The sequence below is a fragment of the Polyergus mexicanus genome, unplaced genomic scaffold, assembly GCF_030449975.1.
Source record: "Polyergus mexicanus isolate NDT 795.1 unplaced genomic scaffold, iyPolMexi1.0 SCAF_13, whole genome shotgun sequence".
NCBI lineage: Eukaryota > Metazoa > Arthropoda > Insecta > Hymenoptera > Formicidae > Polyergus > Polyergus mexicanus.
Window position 1 is genome coordinate 5,234,143 of NW_027223333.1, and position 16,224 is coordinate 5,250,366.

Consider the following 16,224-nt stretch of genomic DNA (forward strand, 5'->3'; position numbering starts at 1 on the left):
ATTATTGTTCTTTTTTTGTCCAATTTAAAATAAATTTTTTTCAATAAAAATATCAAGATATCTATAGTTCTAAATAATTAAAAAAAAAAAAATGAAAAATTTATATAATAAATTCAAATTCAGAAAAAAAGGTAACAGTCATATATATTCAACTAATCTCGAGTAAATTTTCGTAAAATTCACTTTCTTAAACTTAAATTTGAAGTTAAACTATAAAGATCAAGCTGAATGTTACAAATTGTAAAAGCACGATAAATGATTAATATCTATTCAATATTTTTTCTGAAGAAAAACTATCTGAAAAGATATTTATGAAATATCTTGCAAACAAAAAAAACAGAAATATTACCTACCTTTATATAGTTAGCATTAATATAATCAGCTCCAGGGATGTTTGAATCTATGTCTTTTAATCGTACCCTAGTATGATCAAAGGGTAAGATGTTTTTGTAACGATTCTTTGCGCGGTTCTCTGGGCGTAAACCTTCCTTTCTCGAAAATAAATGTCGACACTCCTGCTGTTGTAGCGATTCGAATTCTTCCCAGAAGCCAGCTTTTCCTTTGCCACGACCTACTTCACCCTCATTATTTCCAACTCCATTCCAACACAGCCGGCCGTTGGAACAGCCATTTTCTTTGTGTAATTGTTTGACTCTACTCTCGATATCACTAGCATTAATACGTGTCGTATTGAATGGATGCCTACAAACAATAACATTTGTTGGTGAATATTTATCTTCAAACCTGAAAAATAATAAACGTAAAGTGAAAAAGTATGGTAAATTTGAAGAAAATATTTTAATGCAAAGTTTAAAATATATCATTTTATTATAAATACTATGTATATTATTTATTATTTATCATTTATTAAATAAGTTTATCTTACCGAAGATGTACAACACTCCCGCTTGTTTCAACCATTGGATTTCGTTTATAGTGTTCTATTAAATCACTGAGACTGTCAAACTTGTGGCCACCACCTACATCATATTTGTTATCCTGCAATAGTAATTAATTTTATATATTTACATTGAATTCTCAACATACATGCATGCATATATAGTTAGAAGTTTAGTATCATAGAATAATATATAAAATATTGTAAAATGTATATATATATATACATGTGCACAATTAAATGTCCATTTTGTGAACTCCCGCATTGTAAACCAATTAAATACCCATAAAGTAAACTTCTTTCCTACACTGTTCTTTTACTATTCACATGACCATGTGATTACATTAGAGTGAGAACATGAGTGAAAAATCATGAAGGAAGGAAAATAACTGAAGAGATAGAGTATAAGATTTTCATTTGAGCAACAAAAGTGTAAATCGAATTAATAATTATAATTGATTACATCATGCTTGCAATATTATACTATTCTTTTGAATAAAGCACAATGTATAATTTCAGCCTAGAATCATATAATAAAATATTTGGAATATATTTTATATATATATAAAATGTGTATGGATAAATATATCATTCTGCTTTTAGATGTATAAATAATTGTCAGAAAAAGATCACGACAGAAAATTTCGTGTTTTTAATATACCTACAAGTTATGCTCCTTCCAGTTATTTCTTTTTTTCTCTTTATATGAAAACCAAAACGTACATTTTCATTCCGTGCATATGTCATCAGAATAAGAATGGGGACTAAGAGAAAAATTCACAACAGAGACATTGCTTAGTTCCGACGAGTTCACAATGCATACATTCAATTGTAATCTTAAATATGTTGATGAATGTTACATATGAGATCATTAACCTGAGATCGTATCATAACATGAGTGACGCGATCGTCGGTGCGTACGGACAATACAAAATCGCCGGGTTTACTTTGAGACTCGCGCACCAAAAAAGATCCATTTTTCCCGCCTTCCAGCATTAATCGTTCCGCCTCTTTCGCTGACAAATGACCATGAAACCACCTTGAGCCACATTTTACTATTAGCATATGCTGTACTAAACCGGTACATTCAAAATATTAACAAGGAACGAGTATACCAAGCATGTCGAAAGGATAGATATTAAGCAAACATGTGCACATGTCTATATGGAAATGCATGTACCTTTCAGTTGTAGGATCGGCACAATTGAGAGGATACTTGAGCTCTATAATTTCGCCATTTTTCTCACGCAATTGTCCACCGTTTTCCATATAAAATTGTACCAACTCGGAAAGCGTGGCAAATTTTTCACCACCATAAAGATCGTAAAAATCTCCCGTATTTTGTATTTTAATATGAGTCACTTCACCATTTCGTCTGAGAAAAAGATCAAGATATTTAATGTATTACATATTGATACATTTATATAATTTGTAAAATTGTACAGCTAATTTGTATGTCTACATGATAGAAATAAGCTTTTCTTATATTTACCTGACAGATAATGTAAAATCACCAGGATTTGAAGAACTCGGTCGTGCTAAAAATGAACTATCATATCCCCTTTCCATTAATAGACGTTCTGCTTCTAAACCTGTGATATTGGGGTGAAACCATCTGCAATTCAAATATTAATATTATTTGCATTAGTATTTTTTTTTTTTTTATATATTATACATGGTAATTTTTCTGATTAATTGCTTCATTGTCTTTATATATTTAGAATTTTTTTTTTTTAGATCTATTTAGAACTTTTGAAATTATTAATATACTTTTTATATTTGAAATTATCACAAAGTAGTCTATTTGCAAACATACAAGAAAACCTTATAGTCCTCAATTAGTGACAAAGATGGACAAAGAACAATTATAAATGCCTGAATAATTGAAGACGGTATGTCAGTTGTAAACCAATTAGAGCAAGCAGAAACAGCATCATACCAAAAATGGTAACAAGCACACAAATGCCGCTCTCTGTACAACCAACGATGACGATTTATTCGCCAGTGCACTCATTCGCTCGCACGTGAAACGCTCCTTGTTCTTGTAATTAATATAATGTAGATACGAATATATACGAACGAGCGCGAGCTCGTTAAAAATTGCGAGACTTTTAAGATCCGTCGAAGAGCTATAGATAAGTAGATAAGTTTATGATTTTCGCGCATACCAAAAATCTGCGAACGATACTCAAACGCGCGCGATAAAAGAAAACTAAATACGATTATTTTATTCGATAGAGCAAAATAATTTCTCGGAAGAAGAACATCCTTAAAGTCAATAAGGAAAACGAGAGATAATGAATCATCGCGGTCATCTCTCGCGCGATCATTAAATTAGCACTCGTCCCGTTTTGCAAATGGAAAGATACTTCACCTGCGAGATGCCATGTCGCGGTTGTGTATCCGAGCAGCTTTTACAATCACAACTCAACGATTAATGATTCATAACGACCCTTTTGGAATACACGCGAATTCAATCGCACGACACTCTCCGAGCGGGATTGGATGTCAGGCTGAGAATAGTGCCACCATCGTTGTCATCTTTGACATATCTAGCAATATCCAGCTGTATTCGGTGCACGCGAAAACAAAAAAAAAAAAGACGACCATCACACTTGAAAGATGCGAGGCAAAGTCATAGACATGTAAAATATATAGACAGGACGGGTGTTGCCCTCAGAGATACTTTTTCCCGCGCATGCGCATTGAACGTAGCCTCATTGAAATACCAGATTCGTGAGAGAAAGGAAAAATTCTTAAAAAAGATAAGTTCTCGAAAAAATCTAGAAGACAAGCTCTCAAAAAATTTCTACAAAAGCAAGCTCTTGGAGTTTTCCAGCAAGAAACACATAACAAATACAATATCATATGATTAGCTGTCAAATAGAAAAATTTTAGGAACTTTAAAAATTCTCTATTTAATAGCCAATTGCGTGACACTATTGTCTATCTTTTCTTGCTGGAAAAAGCTCCCTCTCAAAAAAAAAATTTTCGTGCTACACGAATTTCCGATAAGCTCAACCATCTTCAATAGTATTTTATCGATGCTTTTACTGTAACGATACATATATACATATATTATTGCACGCGTGTGTCGCTGGTTTACTGGTGCCACGTTGGCAACCGAGTTTCTAGCGCTGCACAATTATCGCCAAGAGAACTCGTAAATTGCGTCAGTTTTTGTACCGGTGTCTTCAGACAATAACGGACGTTGAAAATGTGAAAAAGTGTCGACGTGAAAATAGTGTCCGGGTGCAAAGCGTTTCGCGCGGACGGTGCGCTCCAAGGTGGGGCGAGGGCAGGTTCGAGTGAATTGTCGGCTCTTCCTCGAATTACAATTTTACATTGGCCAGCGACGAAATTAGCAGCGTGAGAAATTAATGCGATCACGGTTATAATTGCGAGTTCGATATATACGAAATCAGATAGTAATGTCGTCAGATATGAACCTGTTCGATTTGCTAGAAGACACGTTTCTCAAAGGGGACGTTAAGGATGAGCTATTCGTTGATAATTATGGCGACGATGTCATCGCGGTGAGTCTCAAGTCTCGTTTATTTTCCACGATCTTATCCATCATGCTTCTAAAACCCGTATCAGGCTACGCATTGAACATCGAGATTCAAGATTCAAGATTGAAATTTGACCAATCGGGACAAAGAAATTTTAGTCCCTTTTGATTAGTCAAATTCCAATTTTTAATCTTCAATTTTCAATGCATAGTCTGATACGGTCATAACGCACGCGATTTTTACTTTAATCATCATCTAAAACAAATTGACATTCTTCGTGATGTTTTGCTTCCACACACAGAAGATCATCTATTTAATGTAGAAATTTCCCGAACATCATTCATCGACTCATTTAATTTTGGAAATATCTAAATAATATTTAAAAACGATGAAAAATATTTTCCTGTGAAAAATACTTTTAATTTAAAAGTTTTTATTTTTTGTAACATCTGTTGTCTTCTTATGTTGTTTCGCACTTTCGAAGAAAGCGATTTATTTAATCTTATGATTGCGTGTATTAATTTATGTGAAATATGCTTTTTATATAAAAGATAGAATTAAATTTGAGATTAGATATATATTTATATTTATATTGTTAATTTATATTGTATCTCATTTCGATTGAATGATATGCTAACGATTATTTATCTCACGGAAAAAAAATAATAGCTATAAAATTTATTGCAGAAAGATCATAATGAGATATTTTGTTATATTCTATTTGTTTTCCAATTTCCTTAAAGATCCTTTGAATACGAGAAGGATTTACTTAAATGCATTAAAATGTAACTGGAATCAATGTGTGAAACAAAACATTATTTATTATTAATACAAATCCTATCAAAACGTACATATGTTTGAGCTCTCGTGCATATTCGATTAATTATTCATTTAAAAAACAAAATGATACAATTATATCGATTAGCGGAAACCGATGAATTTTAGCAATGATTATTTTATAATATGATCAACGATTATTGAAACTTCGTTTAAAGTCGCAATTTTATTAACTTTTGTAACGACAATCTCGTTCGTTATTGAAAATTACATATACGTTTCATTAAATAAATTCGGATATATTGCAAAACTGTGTTTAATCTACATTAACATATGGTAGAGATAGCACGCACGTGCTCTTGTATTAGAGATCACACGAGAATGGGACTTCCATTCATTTATTTACGTTTCCTCGCTACAAACAATTTACATCGCTTTTATCGTAATCGTAATTATAAGATTATGTTGAATTTATTGTTTAAGATCATGCGAAAAGCACATTCACGATATCAGTAGAGCAATGATAATATATACATATTAATATATAAAATTATTTCACAAAAATTATATGCGCTTTATATCAATATAAATAAATAAATGTCGCAAAGACACACAGATGTGTCTTTTAAAACCAGTTTGATTAGAGTCGATTTTTTAATTAACATATGGCGCTAACCATCCACGTGCTCGCGCGTACAGCCTCGAGTCTGCCAGTAAAACGAAACCCATACAGCATTGAAGCTTGCAACAACATTGCTGCAACATTGTAATATTGCATATTGCAGTTTAATATTGCAGAAATATTGCAAAGACATTATTTTACAATATAACTTTAGCAATGTTACAGCAACATTCCGAAAATATTACAAAAAAAGTATTCAATAATCGCTAGTTCATTCGTTCATGTTGCGCTATCTATTCCGCATTTAATTTTTAGTCATGATGATTATATAAAATTTACAAAGAGCGGCTAGTAAGATTAAAAAGATATAATAACTATTTTTGTTAATTTAAGTCGTATGATATGACCCCAATACAGGGGCTCAGACATTGGACTAAGAATTCTTTTAATAGTTTCTATTCTTATATAAAATCAAAAATTTGATAATAATTTTCTAATATGCAAGATACTTCAGATTTTAATAAATAAATATTGAGATTATATAAAGACAAGAGAGATGTGAAAAAACTCGTATGCGTAAATTCACCACAATCTTTTTGCATCCGGATATCTGAATATTTCGAATACAAAGAAATTGTGAATTTACACAATTGCAAATTGGGTTTTTTCCAGGGTTGGGAAGTAACGCGTTACTTGTAACGCCGTTACCGTTACAGTTACTTTTTTTCGGTAACTGTAACGGTAATGGCGTTACAAATTTTATTTGTAACGGAAAAAGTAACTTCGTTACATTTTTCGGTAACGAGTAACGAATTTAACAGTTACTTTTATCGTTACTTTTTTCAAATTTTTTGATTTATTTAAGATATTATTCTTGCTATTGTGCGTGATAAAATTTTTATCTTAACCGTAAAGCCGTAAGCAAATCGACCAATTAGCATTCTTATTATGTTGTAAAAATGCTTGAATGTGATTGATCAACTTATGGCTCTTGCAGACCAGTGCGATGACGCGACGCGCGATATCCAATGAGAGCTTTATCTTTTCGGAAAAGCAGAGCTCTCATTTACTACCAGTTCTAAGTACCTTGCAACGAAAATTAGAAAATCTCAATAAATCTGACCTTATAGAGTGCCATTCATTAGTTGAAGCTATTCAGCAAGGTTTAAATAAAAGATAACTTATTAATTTGATTAATACATATGTTATTTAATTTTAAATAAGGATTTAATTGAAAAATATTATTTTATTTTAAACTATTGATTCAAAAGTATTAATTTCAATAAAACAAACAATGTCGCTTAATTTACTATATTTGATTTTAAATTTCTTACAATATTTGAAACAAAGGAATTAATAATAGCAGCATGTTTACATCCAAAATTTAAGTTAAACTGGTTAACCGGAGAAAAAAGAAAACGTGCTGAAAATTACTTGGAGGATTTATTGGGAATCCGATCAACTGAAAATTCTTCAAAAGCTGGAAAATCTGACGATCACGATGATTTTTTCATTTTTGAGCAAAAAATGGTGCAAAATGAATCTGAACAAGAAGAATTGCAACGGTTTTTAAAATCAAATAATTGTAATATAGAAATGTTAAACGACTATCCAAAACTTAAAAAACTTTTTATTAAATATAATACAGCTCTACCAAGCAGTGCATCTGTAGAAAGAATGTTTAGCATCGGTGGCTCTGTATTAACACCACAAAGAGGGCATTTAAATGATGATACTATGGAGTAACAAATTTTATTAAAAATTAATAAAGAATTTCGATAAAATTTAATCATTTATTTTGTAATAAACCTTAAATGAAATCTTGCTTACAATTTTTTAAAAGTTTTTCTTATGCAAAATAATTTATTAGTTTGTATTGTAAAAAAGTAACGGAGATTGTAACGACTCGTTACTTTTTAGTAACTGTAACGGTAACGAGTTACTTTTTAAAATTAGTAACGAGTAACGGTAACGAGTTACTTTTTAGAAAAAATAACGGTAACGGTAACGAGTTACTTTTATAAAGTAACTTTCCCAACCCTGGTTTTTTCTTATTTCTCTTAGATATTCTCTGTCACTGAAGGAAATCGAATGTGTACTGAAAAATTTACATTTTATAATTTCGTTATTATTATAATACAGAAAATCTATATATGGTACATGCTAAATCCTGACTCTTATAGGCCTAATTTCTTATTATTTTTTTCATATGTTAAGGATATTATATCGATAAATATACATAAAGCATTATTGCATATATATTATATTGTTATGTTGCTGCAATATTATATTGCAATATTTCTGTAGGCGGACATTTTACTGTTGCTGCAATATCATAACAACGTTGCAGCAACATTTCGCAATGTTTCTGCAATATTGCAATCTTGCAGAAAAATGTTGCTGCAATGTTATTGCAATCTTGCGGTGCTGTATGGGAAAAATATATTTCGTACGATACCGTATTATATCCGTATTTATACCGATTTGTAAAACACTAGAGAAGATTTAAAATAAGTTCTCTTCATTTAGTATGTTTAAAAAACAAAAGCAATAAGTTTGTAAGATGCTATAACATATGGCAAATGCACTCATACATATCTCAGAATTTGGCAGTACATAATATATAGCTATCATTTTTATACAAACAAAATCTTTATTGTTATCTATGTTTGTTAAAACTTCTCTTAACATTTTTTCATATGTACATATATTGTTTCTTGTTGATATAATTAATTATTTATATTACAAATTATTATTAATAACTTTTTTCCAAACATACATGTATATTATTAACAATTATTATTAATAACTTTTTTTAGTATTATAACGCATTTACACAATTTAAAGATATCTTTTTCCATCTTTTCTCAAACTTACGATCGTGTACGGTTTACACGGCGAATGACCTTCGAACGGATACCGTTAGATTACGGAACTTTTCGTTGCTTGTCTTAAGTCTACATTGCATGTCAATACACATTTATATTTATTTTTTTATATGATATTATATGTATATGTGTATATATTGTATCAATATGTGTGTTATATACATATATAATATTGAAGAGAGAGAGAGAGAGTTAATAATAAAATTATTTTATTATTATTATAATAATAAAATTATTACGTTATAATAAGAGAAAATGTAATTATAATAAATGAAAATGTAAAAGTACTTTGCTTTTCTTATTATTCTTCTTCTGATAAGCTTGTCACATTATTATTTTATTCTCACCAGGATAATAGTATGTATATGATAATACATGTTTAAGTGGCACATGAAATGTTTTGATTACAAAAGCCCTTTACATATCACTTTCTTATTTCTTAATTTATCTTAATCTTACATTCTTATTCCTTAATTGTTTAAATAACTTGTTAATTTCTACATTTTTCGAATTTTGTGTATATTAATAAAATATTATGTATGTCGATATAGAAAAATTATACGTATACAAAAGAAAAAAAGAGTGACAAGTACATGATTATTACAGGCGGAGGAATGTCCGACGAATCCCGACGACTTATTTGCCTCGATCTTGAAGATGGAGGAAGATTCGCAACTCGATTTCAACTTAATCGGCAAGGATCTGGAAACAGTCCCGTCCTCTTCGTCGGACAGTGGACTTTCCAGTATATTAAGTCTTCCTTACGAACAGCAATTAAGTCCGTTTTTGTCGAGGACGGATAATAATGCGGAGGAGCAGATCGAGATCAGCAATTCCGATTTGAGCAGTCCACAACACTATGTAGATTTCGAACCTGCAGCTAGTCCGTCTCTGGGCAGTATGGACAGCCCCGTCAGATCTGTCATGAGCTCTAATATTGGTTCACCAGCAACTGACGTGGTCGAAGAGATGGACTATGAACAAACTCTGGTTGCCGTTGTAACGCCAAACAATACTACGTCAAATACAAACACTACTGTTGCCACAGAGCAATCGATTTTTGACATTGGTAAGATTCGATTATATCAAGCAAAATATTTTTTATATGTGCTAATATAATTTTTTTTTTCTCTTTAATATATTCATAAGAAATAATGTAACAGGCAAAAAAAATAACACATTTTTTTGCATGTTGCAGACCCAGCACCTAAACAAGAAATTCGTATTACGCCACAGGAAAATACTATGAATGTTCGCAATTTGGCTTGTAATGGAAAGCAGAATATTCGACAATTGATTCGTGTCACTCCTGTGGGTAATGGATCTGGTAATCCACGGTCTATTTTATTGCCAGTGAGTCTGAAAGACATGAAGGAAGTTCGAACTATTAAAATCATGACAGCCACTCAAGCGAAAAATTTGAAAGGCTTTAAAATCAATCAAGCAAACATTATCAATAAACCTGTTCAGGTGGGCAATATATACGGAATATATTTTAAAAAATTTTCAATAATCTCTTAAACTTATTTATCCATATATATCCATATCAAAGTTATATCATTAATCACAATCACATGTTACATAATCATGATGTATTTATCAGCTCTTTTTATACATTTGTTAAAACATATAATTATATCAATGTTATATTCAGTTGATGCTGTTTTGAGTAACTTTTTTGTATTACAATTAAATTAGATGACTATTAAGCAAGAGGATTCCAGCAGTGATAAAAGTTGCAACTCGAGTGATGAGGTGCCATCAGAAACAGATTCACCTTATCCGCGACTCAAGTTAAATGCCGAAGAGAAGCGACTATTGCAAAAAGAGGGCATCACATTGCCAAGTCATTATCCATTGACCAAACATGAAGAGCGTGAATTAAAGAGAATCAGACGTAAAATTCGTAACAAGATATCTGCGCAAGATTCTCGTAAGAGAAAAAAGGAATATATGGATGGCTTGGAGGATCGTGTGAAACAGTGCACAGAGGAAAATATAAGCTTGCTGAAGCGGATCAAAGTCTTACAGTCGCAAAATCAAAGTCTGGCCGGTCAGTTAAAGAGACTACAAACGCTTATACAAAAAGGCAACAAGAGCGCCCAACCAGCAACTTGTCTAATGGTCTTGCTGCTTTCGTTAGCTCTCGTAGCTTTACCGAACTTGCGACCACACTCCAACAATAATAATAACGATCTAACTCAAAAGCAGGAGCAATCAGAGAAAGCATCATTGGCGGGTAAGTTCTATTACTTTTTTTATATTTTTCATAAAATATCATCTATCTCTTTTAACTCTACATTTTGCTGCTAGTAATTCAAACTGATGGTTACATTAATAATAACACATATTTTGATAGTATCAGAGATTATCTTGGAATGTTTAATTCTATGAAATTAAAAATGAAGAAATATAATATTTTTTAAAAATATTTTGCTTTATCTTTTAATATTCGTCTTTCTATTTGCTCTAAACAACACATAATATATTCAAATATAGTATAGAATATAAATGGTACAATGATTAGATACAAAAGTCTGAATAATAATTTGAAAGTATTGTAATAACATTTGTAAATATTTTTTTGTGAATAACATTTACAATTTTTGAATGTCTGTTCTTGATATCATATCACTATTTAAATAATCACGAAACACACAGACTAAATGTCAACAATGATATCAGTAAAATTACAGACATTGATAAAAATATTTACGTAATGACAGATTAATGTACTCTTTCAATTTGAGATTTTTAGCATTAAAAAAACTAAAATTATTAAAATTTGTTTAAAGAGCAAACAACGTTGCAAAAAAAGTAAAATTTTTATTTATTTATATAATTATTTGTATAAAGATATGCATTTATTTACTTAAAAAGGATATATATATATATATATATATATATATATATATATATATATATATATATATATATATATAGATTGAGGTAATGTAATAATATTATTGCTAATTATTATTTGAAAAAAATGCTTATTCTTATTTATAGTCTGCATATTGATTTTTTATCAAGCTTTTTCGAACTTATTTTGTAGTATTGGACAGCACATGACAAATTCCATAAATTCTGATGAATCAATGTTCTCGAATTTTGTCATAATTGCATATTGCAAAAAATAGCAGGCATGAAATTTTTAATGTTGTCTAAACTCGTTAAGAAAGCAATAAATAAATTTTTTGATAGCTTTGAAGATATTTCATTATTTTTTATTTATAATTATTTTATCTTTTGTACAAAATTATCTTTTGTTATGAAAAGTCGCTTGATTTTTTCTAAGTTTAAACATTGTGTGTATGTGTGTGTGCGTGCGCGCGCGCGCGCGTGTGTGTTGAAAATTGGAAAATATAAATATGAATATTAATCAAAATGAAAAAGAGAGATTTTATTTACAAATCGCGTGACTCAAATACTAGAAAACATAATGTTTTATTATATATTGTCGTTTATATGTATCAAATGAAAAGTAAAAGAGATTAATGATAGGTCAAATTGATCTGATCATCCTTTTTCAAATTGCAATATTTTTTTTCCCCTTTTCAAAAACGTAATGTTTCCAAAATATTTTACTGTATAATTTTTAGTGAGATATCTTGTATCATGCAAGAATCGTAGCGTGCCTATAGGATTGTTAAAAAGTAGTCTCACCACTTTCTAAATAAAGACAGGAGAGCATTCTCCTTTCACTGATCCATTTATCATTCAGACAATTTTTCTTTTGTGCAACTTTGATGTAGATATTTCAACTAAAATATAATAGTAATAATATTATAGTTTATTTCATGCCATTTGATAAAGATTGTATTATTTATGTTTTTTTTTTTTTTTTTTAAATATATTTTTCTAACTATAACGAATCTCTAATATACATATAATTATATCTAAAAAAAACTGGCCTGCCAAATGATTCAATTTATAATAAAACAATTTCTTTTTTTATTTTATTTTAAAACACTCTTCATCTATCCTATTCAGTCTTCTACGTAATTGAATAAGCAGCTCGACAACCGCAGTTATTCTATTTCTCTTAGATACAATTTGCATGGATTGTCTCCCTGTTTTTACCAGACTCTATTTTTGAGTTCTTCGGATCAATATCTCGCTATAATCTTTTGGTGATTCTTCTCTGTTCTTATTTTCTTAGGAACATCTAAAGTATACAATTTTTTATACCTTACATTATATTTAGCTTTTCCTGTATTTTATTGTATTGTCATTGTTTCTGATTGTCTATATCTCTTTCTACTAAGCTGTCTCTGTTATATTGCTATTTCTTTCTTTTTGTCTTTCAACTTTTAAGCCGTTTATTCCGTTTCTCTGAAAATGTTCTTCTCTTTTCATTTCTAGTTTTATCCGTTCTCCTTATCTCTATTTTTCTAAAAAGTTTTTAAGTATTTTATTAGAAGATTTTCCTATGATCTTTTTTTCAAATCTTAGTGCTCTTTTGCCTATCTCTATTTTCAATGTCTGCCTCTTTGTTTCTTTTTTTACTTTGTATTCAGAAGTGCATATCTAATCTAGTGTCCATTTTTTATACTTATCTTGACATTTTTCTATGGCCATAAGTTCTTTCTATCTTCATATTTTTGCTCTTTACATTAGGATGTTTTTGACTCAGTAGTCACAAATATTCATATTCTTTTGAAATCTCTTGCAAACTTTCTTCCTATCCATCTTTCTTTTCTATCAGTCCTATTTTTTTATATTCATTTATTATTCCATTTCATTGTTTCTCTGTAAAGTGAGCCTGCTTTTTTTCTGCCTTTTTTCTAAAAATTTATTTCAATAAAAATGGATTTACTTTAAGTGCCTGGTCAAGGCGTTTTTTAAAATTTTTTTTACAAAAATTTGGTGCTTTGTAGACCTAAGACTTTTTGTAAAAAAAAACCATATAAAAATTTTTTTTTTTGTTTTTATGATTCTTTATTTAAAGAGATGTTGAAATATTTTACCATAATATAATAAATATTCTTTACATTGTTTTATTATGGTTTTCATTAATAGCATTGAGATGTTATGTATATACGTTTGTTCATACCATATATATATATATACAAATATATTTTTTTAACTACAGTCATGTGATCATAAAATTTAAAAAATAGGTATTCTTAACTGCATTCCTTTTTACGATTTAGCAATAAATTAATTATATTGAATTAATTATGTTGATATGAAATAATTCTGCTTTAATTAATTTCAGGCCGCTCGAGGACTTTATTGTACACAAAGCAATTAATGGACGAAGAACTACAGCAATATGGCGAAGAACTGTTGCAAGAAGTTGAAGGCCTCTTAGACCATGATTACAGTCCGGTAATGCAGATGCCTGTTTATAAACGTGCCCGCATTGACAATGAAGTCGCAACTAAGTACATCTCTTCTATGAATCATGTGGGAGGAACGCTTGGTTTAAAACCATATCTTACTATTTCAAAAACAAATAAACAGTATATCGAGCCTCCATTGGACGATATATGGCCACCGCCAAATCCTGGTGGGCAGAAGACAGTCAAAGTAATAAACAAGATTGAAACTCTTACTAACGAATTCAAAATCAATATCTCTGATGCTGAAGGCACTAGAACAGTTCTTGTCCAGATGCCTCATGATAAATAAAATAAAATACGTTTCTCGCAATGGTGCACCATTTATTGCATGCACAATGTTAGCTTGATAATCCATGAAAAGTAAGTAGAAACCATATGTCAGGTAATATTAGAATAGCAACGACAAATGGGATAAATATGTTTCCTTCGTTTTAAGATATTACTAATGCCCAATTGTTCTAGCAAATCTTTTATATCCGAGACAATAGCTACATTCAGAAAATACAATGGTTATGCAACTGTTGAATAACAATTGTCTAACTATTGTTATATATCTATAGATCTAACAATATCAGAATAATTTTTTAAAAGCTAATCTCAATTATAATGTTTTCTAAATGTAGAGTCAATATATTTTTCAAATACTATATCTGCTATTGACTTTATTATTTACTTTATTATTTATTATTTGCTTTATAATATAACAATTTAATATTAAACTGTAAACCGCAAGCGACCATAGCTAACCATTTTTGCAAGAAAAAATATATATATATGTTCTTTGGCTAATATGATCTATATATAATATAGAAATTGTGTAGGAATTGTCCAAGAATTTTTAAAGATTAGATAATATATATTAAATATTTATTTATAAAAGCTATATATAAATACTTATGAGAGTCTTATGATTATAAGTATTATTCATAATTTTTGAAATTATACATGAAAAAGATTTTTGTAAATAATTATAATGTTTGTCATAAAATTTGTTATACATTATTATAGCTTTAATGATAAATGCAATATAGCTCTATAATTAATAAAGATATAAGATAAGCATATGAATTATATATATTTAAAATTAGTTATATGTAAATATATTCACATATATGTGAATGATATCTACGTCAAAAAAAAAAGTATAAACATATAATAACAGGACGGTGTATGTATGTGCTAATATATTAATTATATAGTCAATAGTTTCGATTTTTTGATTTTACACTATCTTTGTAATCTATCTCTCAGTTTCATATACATTTAATATTGTCACTTTATAATCAAAGTATAGTTTTAATATTGCCTAAAACATTTTGATGTTCAATACAAATCTTTTTTTTTCTATTTTATAAGGTATAAAATAGAATATTTTATAAGGTTTCTATTTTAAAGATAATAAAATCGAAGAAAATTGTAACTTGGCAATTGATTATAATTAAGTTGTATTTTGTACATTGACTTAAGAAAATATCTGTTTAAAATATTTAGTATTAAATTTTATAAGCTCTATAAAATTTGGCTAACTTATATTTGTGAATAATGTGTTCTTATATATATATAAAATACAATTTTATTGATAGTCTGACCATCAAATTATTTTCTTCGATTATTATTATGTATATATATATTCATATTTTTCGTCGATCACACTTCTATGTGATATTTATCTTATTAAAAAAATAATGTTTAGAATAAGTCTCATAGGCATAAAAGTTATAATATATGGCTGTCGCGCAGATGTGACAATATAAATCATTCATGAGTTAACATAAAATAATGAAATACGAATTGTTTAACTCCATAATTTTGTATGTAACAAATAAGGCGGATTGAAACATGGCATAGTTTTTATCGACTTTAAAGACTGTATTATATAAAGAAAGTATATTGATTTTATTTTAAAATATTACTGGCTTAGTATAAGAATAATTTTATTTTTTATATTAAATTAAGTTAGGATACATATCGAATTATTCTTCACTTATATATACTTTATAGAATATATAATACATATATATATATATATATATACATATATACATGCAATTAAGTGAGAATACTGGCACATATATACATGTATGGTACGTGCACGAAATTGTAAATAAAATATATTATTAAAATGTAAGTTTTTATATTATAATTTATTATTTATACATTTTCAAAGATATTGATAAGA

At 29.0% G+C, this 16,224-nt stretch overlaps 2 protein-coding genes across 9 annotated transcripts in view; one reads left to right on the plus strand and one right to left on the minus strand.

Moving 5' to 3' along the window:
* LOC138938741 (tyrosine-protein phosphatase non-receptor type 11) overlaps nucleotides 1–3,517 on the minus strand; it is a 6,040-nt gene extending 2,523 nt beyond the window's left edge. The window contains exons 1-7 of one of the 8 annotated variants that reach the window (XM_070305958.1): nucleotides 3,273–3,517; nucleotides 2,774–3,027; nucleotides 2,391–2,513; nucleotides 2,079–2,273; nucleotides 1,775–1,937; nucleotides 887–999; nucleotides 354–702 (exon numbers count right to left, since the gene is read on the minus strand). In XM_070305958.1, the coding sequence (XP_070162059.1) occupies nucleotides 354–702; nucleotides 887–999; nucleotides 1,775–1,937; nucleotides 2,079–2,273; nucleotides 2,391–2,513; nucleotides 2,774–2,835 (1,005 nt within the window). In that variant the 5' untranslated portion in view covers nucleotides 2,836–3,027; nucleotides 3,273–3,517. Of the gene's footprint in view, nucleotides 1–353; nucleotides 745–886; nucleotides 1,000–1,774; nucleotides 1,972–2,078; nucleotides 2,274–2,390; nucleotides 2,514–2,714; nucleotides 3,028–3,272 lie in introns of those variants that run through there. The other 7 variants (XM_070305962.1, XM_070305957.1, XM_070305961.1 and 4 more) reach the window with 7 other exon arrangements.
* Nucleotides 3,518–3,977: 460 nt separating this feature from the next.
* LOC138938865 (cyclic AMP-responsive element-binding protein 3-like protein 1) lies at nucleotides 3,978–14,941 on the plus strand. Its single transcript, XM_070306213.1, has 5 exons — nucleotides 3,978–4,434; nucleotides 9,304–9,766; nucleotides 9,896–10,167; nucleotides 10,396–10,936; nucleotides 13,919–14,941. The coding sequence occupies exons 1-5, from the start codon at nucleotides 4,330–4,332 to the stop codon at nucleotides 14,332–14,334; spliced, it is 1,797 nt and encodes a 598-aa protein (XP_070162314.1). The 5' UTR covers nucleotides 3,978–4,329; the 3' UTR covers nucleotides 14,335–14,941.
* Nucleotides 14,942–16,224: the final 1,283 nt, after the last annotated feature.